The sequence below is a fragment of the Nicotiana attenuata genome, unplaced genomic scaffold (genome assembly GCF_001879085.1).
Source record: "Nicotiana attenuata strain UT unplaced genomic scaffold, NIATTr2, whole genome shotgun sequence".
In the NCBI taxonomy this organism is placed as follows: domain Eukaryota; kingdom Viridiplantae; phylum Streptophyta; class Magnoliopsida; order Solanales; family Solanaceae; genus Nicotiana; species Nicotiana attenuata.
The window spans coordinates 126,685-134,084 of NW_017672337.1; the positions used below are offsets into that span (position 1 = coordinate 126,685).

General features: G+C 44.5%; 1 protein-coding gene across 1 annotated transcript; it reads right to left on the reverse strand.

Annotated features, from left to right (window-relative positions):
- Positions 1–6,283: 6,283 nt before the first annotated feature.
- On the reverse strand, positions 6,284–7,400 carry LOC109212811. Its single transcript, XM_019376494.1, has 2 exons — positions 7,349–7,400; positions 6,284–7,107 (listed from the first exon to the last, which is right to left on the reverse strand). Exons 1-2 carry the CDS (start codon positions 7,398–7,400, stop codon positions 6,284–6,286), a joined length of 876 nt encoding a protein of 291 aa, XP_019232039.1.

A 7,400-nucleotide genomic window follows, 5' to 3' on the forward strand; every position in this document is an offset into this window, starting at 1 on the left:
AGGGTTGAATGCTTGGACTAGTGGGTCACGAAAATCTTGGATGTTACTACGCCCGAAACCCGCACGTGGAAAGAACTGGCCCTTAAATACAAGTGGAAGACCAAAATCATGGTAACTTAAACTCACCTCGTTTCTGCTTTTTACGTGAGGAAATTGATTGATCCTTCCTCCATTTTCCCCCCTGAAATCAGGTCTACCCGCAGGCTTGGTTGTCGTCTCCGAGAAGGATATTTCGGCTGATCCTGCTGACGCAGCAAGGCTGTTTCAGGAGGCGCTTACTCGAATAGACGTCTCCGAGCCTGCTTCGGGTACAAGTGTTTCTTCACGGAGTCCCCGACAGGAGAGCATGAAACCAAAAAGAAGACATTCCTCCGCGGCCGGGGAAAAGAATAAGAGGGTGAAGACTGCCGCCCCCGAGTCATCTTCGAAAATCGTGGTGACGAGCCCTCCACCCGGCCCGGCCATAGACACCGTAATGATTGACGATGATGGAGAAGCTAGTGATGGGGGATCTTCTCTACATAGAAGACGACGGTCCTCATCAACTCAACAGAATGCTCAACCTATTGAGTTAGTTACACAATCAAGGATGATGTCTCGGCACTTTGAAGGGAGTTTGAGATGTAGAAAATGCCAACTCCCATTTTCGGGTCCCAGTTGCTGCGCTCGGTATTGTGGGGCTGAATACTGGGTCCCTGCTTCTTCGGTTGACGAGCAACCAATAACCATCATTGCATTTGTCGCGTCTGCTTCTCACCCTTCAACACCATCAGCTTCATCTCCTTCTTTACCAACTCTTCCATCAACAACTGCTACATCATCTCCACCGATCGCATCTGTCCGAGAAGAGAATGTTCCTCACCCCCACTCCCCAGTTCACGGGAATTTGGGGCAAAATTATGCTTCCCCTTCAGAAGATCTGCAAAGGAGGAGGAGCGTTACACTCTCGGTCTCCATCGGATGTAATTTGCTATCCCGGCCGGTGGAACTTGCTAACTATCTGAAGCCTTTGGCTTCAGAGAAAGATTGGGGAAAGATACAGGCTCTCTCGGGAGAGTGCTTATTGAATAATGTCATGCACAATGCCGCAGTGGTACATTCTTTACTTCCTTTGTTATTTTTTCTATTTTTACCTGAAAATATCCTGACTTTGCCCTTCTTATTTTGTAGGTCAACTTTATTGCTTCCGAGGGCTTCCAAAGGTTGATTCAGGAAAAGGAAGAACTTACCTCCGCACGGGATCAACTTTTGGCCGAGTAGGAGCAAACTGCAACCCGCCTCTCAGAATTGGAAGCCAAAGCTGCTAAGGCTGTTGTATTGGAGACTCGTTTGCCGCAAAGTGAGCAAGAAATGGTAACGCTTAGCCAAGAGATTGGCTCGCTGAGGTTTAAATTTGATGAAGCTAGGGCCAAATGGGTTGAAATCCATAATGCTGTTCTTGCTGCATCCGACTGCGAGGCTACCTCCGCTGAAAGATTGACCAACTTAGAGGTGGCCTTGAACTCCAAAACTGAAGAGCTTGCTTGTGCGGTGGTGAAACATGCCCAATTAGAGGAGAAGTATAAGAAGACCCTTTAGCGTAATAGAATTTTCAGCTCTACTGTCCGCGAACTCGACGTTAGCCTCAAGTCCATTAGATTCACCCGGGAAAATCTTTCTGCCGAGGTTAACCAACTTAAAGAAGAACTCAAGTGCCAAGTAGCTTCCCTCGTTTTTGAGAAGACTTATGTTATGTACAACATGAGGAGTAAAACCTTGGAAGAGGACAAATATGGTATCATTGACTTTGATGCTGAAATTGCTAAGGCCCGTGAGCTTGAGTTAGCCGCTAAAAGGGGCCTCCCGGGAGGGCCTGATGCTTTCGGCTCTGGTTCTGAAACTTCGGGAACTGAAGATTAAACGGAAGGCGAAGATGTTGAAGGCCAAACTGATGAGGGCCAAAATGTTGAGCCATCGGCGGATCTACCCACTTCCCTTGGGGGCGCGGACACTTCTCTTCCTCAGCAGTTTTGCTTTTCTTTTCATTTTCCAACTTTTGTATCTGTACCACTTTGGCACGTTATTGTAAATAAAGACATCTTTTTGCTCAAGTATTGTTTGAGTCTTTCTTTCATTTAAACATTTATGCAAGTTTTGCATTCTTTTTTTCTTTTGCTGAAGTGTTTTGCGCAAGTTTTACTGTTTGCGTCTTATTATGTAAAGTCTTGGGTGTGTTTTTCCCCGAAAGCATTTTGATTTCGGGCACAAATTCGTCCAAAATCGACCCTTTAACGTGAGGGTTTTCATAAGCATTTGCGCACGTTTGGTTTTTGCGTCTTTTTGTGCAAGGCTTCAGGTGTATTTTTCCCCGAAGGCCTTTTGATTCCGAGCATAAGTTCTTCCGAAATCAACCCTTTAACTTGAGGGTTTTAATAAGAGATGGCCCTTTTATGTTTACAGTGCTCTTGAAGAGGACGACTCCTGTTCATTACGACACTAGTATTTGAAGTACTTGTTTAACTTTTAAATGATAAAATCATTTCATCGATCAGACAAGAAACAAGACAGAAAATAAAAGGACTTTACTTTGTTCCTTCCGTTTTCAAAGAGTACATAAACATTCGTTGTGCTAAAAAAAAATAGCCATTTCTTGTGGCTAATTCGTCAACTTGTTTCTACGGGACTGGCTGCGCAGTTCTCGGTCCCGATGATACAACTATGTTCCCAGTTTTCGTGTTCTGGTCGACATGGCAGTCATTGCTGCCGTATTCTCATATCATTCCCCCTAGTGTACGAATGGGAAGAATGCGAAATGGAACACTAGAAATCTTGCACCTTCGGGGATCCCACTAATGAATTGCTAGACAATCTTCAGCTCGGTAACAAACTTTGCTTCCCCTTAGGAATTTATGCTATCGAGCAAAAGACTGTCTAACAATCCTCTAGTGGTTTACACTTGTGAATGGTCGGGTAACCTTTGTTTGATAGCAAACTTAACTTCCTATTGGGAATTTTGCTATCGAGCGAAATATTAACTAACCGTCCACGTGGTTCTTCGCTTGCGTGCCTTGCTATTAAAGGTCTTATTGCTGCTGTTGAAACCTTCTTTGTAGTATGCTTTCCGTTGCTGCCTCATTTAAAACCTTGCCAGAAAAGCCCAATTGGGACAAAAACTGAACGAAGGGAAAAATAGTGCAGCACATACTTTCAGTACATGTGTGTTCATCAACAATAATATCTCTTGAGGTGCACCACATTCCAGTTGCTTGGCAATTTTTCTCCATTTTGATTCTCCAATTCGTACGAACCTTTCCCGGTGACAGCTGAAACCCAGTAGGGGCCTTCCCAGGTTCAACCTAGCTTCCCTACGTTGAGTTCCCGGGGTGTTTTGAGTTACTTTCCTTATAACCAAGTCTCCAACTTTCAAATAACGGAGGTTGGCTCTTCAATTATAATATCATTCCATTCTCTGCTTTTAGGCTGCCATTCTTATATGGGCCAAGTCCCTACGCTCATCGAGTAGCTCCAAGTTGATTAACATTGATTCGTTGTTTGTCTCTTCATTTGCTTGGAAATATCTCAAGGTAGGCTCCCCTACTTCCACTGGGATTAAGGCTTCTGCTCCGTACACAAGGGAAAAAGGAGTCTGTCCTATGCTTGATTTGGCCGTTGTTCGGTACGCCTATGGCACTCCAGGCAGTTCTTCAGGCCATTTACCTTTGGTCGCTTCTAACCTCTTCTTGAGATTTTGTATAATCACTTTGTTCGTTGGTTCCACTTGACCATTTGTGCTCGGATGGTTGGGCGAAGATGTGATTTTGTTGATTTTCAAGTCTTCAAGAAACTTTGTGATCTTTGCACCTATAAATTGTGGCCCGTTATCGCAGGCTATCGCTTTTGGCATTCCAAATCTGCAAATTATGTTCTCCCATAGGAAATCCACCACCTCTCATTTGCCAATCTTCTGATAAGGGCCTACTTCAACCCACTTAGAAAAATAGTCAGTAAATTAAAAGAAATCTTACCTTACTAGGGGCCGGTGGTAGCGGTCCAGCGATGTCCATTCCCCACTTCATGAATGGCCATAGAGACAGAACTGAGTGCAACGATTCTGCTGGTTGATGTACCAATAGTGCATAGCGTTGGCACTTATCACATTTCTGCATGAATGCTTTGCCGTCTTGCTCCATTCGTGGCCAATAATATCGTGCCTTTACTAGTTTTAGCACTAAGGAATCTGCACCTGAATGGTTTCTGCATATTTCGTCGTGGACTTCTCGCATAACATAATTAGCTTCGGACGCTCCCAAGCATCGTGCCAGCGTGGCCTTAGAAAGATTTCCTGTACAGTTGGCCCTCTTTGTAGCTATACCGTGCTGCTTTGGCGCGCAATGCCCGGGACGCCTTGAAGTCTTTGGGAAACTTCCCGTGTTCAATATAATCGATGATCTCATTCCTCTAGTCCCATACCAAATTAGTCATATTTACCGCATAGTAGCTATCCGCATCTAGTACCGAGTGCATGAGTTATACTACAGTACCGAATTGATCCCTTCATTTTCGTTGTTGAACCCGAGGTTAGACAGTTCATCCACTTCTGCATTTTCTTCCCTCAGGATGTGAGTAATCGACCATTCTCGAAATCGAGCCACCAAAGCATGGACCTTCACTACGTACTGTTGCATGCGCTCCTATTTTGTTTCGAAGATTCCCTAGACCTGATTTACCACCAGCTGGGAGTCACATTTGATTTCTATGACCTAAATATTAGTCCCCGAGCCAATTCGAGTCCTGCAATAAAAGCCTCATATTATGCTTCATTGTTAGTTAAAGGGACCGTTCTGATGGCTTGCCTCAGGGTTTCTCCCGAAGACGTGGTAAATACTATGCCAAGCTCGGACCCTTTTATGTTGGAGGCTCCGTCCATAAATAAGGTCCAAACTCCCGATGTCAATTCTGACACCATTACTGCCTCTTTCGACGCTAGAGGCTGCAATTCCGGACTGAAATCAGCCATAAAGTTGGCCAAGACTTGTGACTTAATCGCAGTCCTTGGCTTATATTCTATGTCGAATTCACTCATTTTGACGGCCCTATTTTGCCAATCTACCCAAGAGTTTGGGTTTGTGAAGGATGTTCCACAAGGGAAATATGGTTACCACAGCTATCCGGTGACAACAGAAGTAAGACCTTAGCTTCCGAGCGGCGACTACGAGAGCTAGGGCAGCTTCTCCAAATAAGGGTAGAGAGTTTCTGCTCCCGCTAAAATTTTACTAACGTAATAAATAAGAGATTGTATACCTTTATCCTCACGGACTAAGTCGGCGCTTACCGCCACCTCGGAGACTGCTAGGTAGATTAACAGTGTTTCCCCTTCCTCCGGCTTTGATAATAGCGGAGGGCTTGACAAGTACCTCTTCAAATCCCTCAAAGCCTTCTGGAATTTCGGGGTCCATTTGAAGTTGTCTTTCTTTTTTAGCAACGCAAAGAAACGGTGGCATTTGTCTGAGGACCGGGAAATGAACCTACCCGTGAGCCTTTTGACTTCTTTCACGCTTGACAGCTGGTCCAGGATGTCTTCGATGGATTTGATCTTATCAGAGTTTACCTCAATTCCCCTTTGTGATACTAGAAATTCTAGGAACTTGCTGGAGCTAATTCTGAACGCACACTTATCGGGGTTAAGCTTCATGTTATGCTTCCTTAGGATGTAAAAAGTTTCGTGTAGATGCTTAAGGTGATCACCTGCGTTCAAAGACTTAACGAGCATATCGTCTATATAAACTTCCATAGTTTTTCCTATTTGTTTTTTCAAACATCTTGTTTATGAAGCGCTGGTTAGTGGCTCCGACGTTCTTTAGCCCAAAGGGCATCACGTTATATCAATATGTGCTGAAATTCGTCATGAACGAAGTCTTTTCCTGATCCTTCGGGTTTATCTTAATTTGGTTGTACCAGGAATAAGCATCAAGGAAACTCATTAACTCGTGCCCGGCCATTGCATCAATTATTTGATCAATTTTTGACAGTGGGAACGAGTCTTTCGGACATGCCTTATTCAAGTTCTTATAATGTACGCACATGCGACATTTATTGTTCTTCTTGGGAACTACTACTACATTAGCTAGCCAGTCTGGATACTTTACCTCTCGGATCGTACCGATATCAAGTAAGCGAGTTACCTCTTCTTTGACGAACTTATTCCTGGCCTTCGCAATAGGGCTTTTCTTTTATCTTACCGGAGGGATGTTGGGATCCAAGCTTAGCTTGTGTATGGCCAATTCCATTGGGATACATGTCATATTCACATGCGACCACGCAAAACAATCTGCATTATATTTAGGATCTCTCCTCGGGATGTCACACTTGCGAGGTTGAATTCGGCGAGGAGTTTTGTAGCCGAAATGATGCTTCCAGTAAGTTTGGCTTGTTCTAGTACCCTCCATTGCATGATATTGGCCGAGCTTTCTGGATTCACTATAACGCGTTTTATTTTAAAATCTAATACATTTAAAGAAATTACCAGTGCGTCATTGTGCGGTAGCAACAATCCGTCTGCATCCTCCTCCGTGCAAGTGATGTCGTCTTCAGCGACTTCCCGGAGTCTCTTGCTATGGGTTATTGATACGTTCATTTTTTTTTCTACCGAGAAGCTGACCCCATTGATCTCGTTCCCCCTAAAGATCATGTTGATCGTCTGGCGCGGGGGATCTTCCCCTATTTTCGAGGGTTTTACATTATCATGGTTGCGGCCGTAGTTGTACTTGGCCCGGTCACTTAAGAATTTTTTGAGATGTCCTTTCTTCAATAGTGTCGCCACTTCTTCACGCAGATGTTGGCAGTCCCCAATCCTGTGGCCATTCGTCCCATGATACTCGCACCACAAATTGGGATCTCTCTGGCTGGGATCGGACCTCATAGACTTCGGGAACCGTTCTTCTATAATGTTCTTCATAGCCGATACCAAATCTACTACACTGACGTTGAAGTTGTATTCTGATAGCCCGGGGTAGGAAGGACCCCGTGTACCTGATGTTTCTTTGTCTTGCAGTAATCTATTTTTCCGACCGCGATCAGTTCTTCTATCGGTAGCGAACCTGTCTGCCGATCGGAAACCTCTGCCGCGTCCTTCAGCCGTTCATAGGGCAGAAACTGGCCCCTCCAAGATCGTCTAACTGTGTCGAAATCATCTTTTGATTTTTCTTTATTATTCTCCAATCCTTTTATCGACGACGAGAAGCCAATTTGATCATCTTTAATCCTTATTTAGACTTGTATTGGTTGTGGATATTCGCCCAACTCGTCGCTATAAACTCGAGCAAGCTTTCCTTCAATTTTCAGGAAGCATCTGAACTTCTCGGATTCAGACCTTTGGTGAATGCTTCAGCCGCCCATTCATTCAGAACTGCCGGGAGCAACAT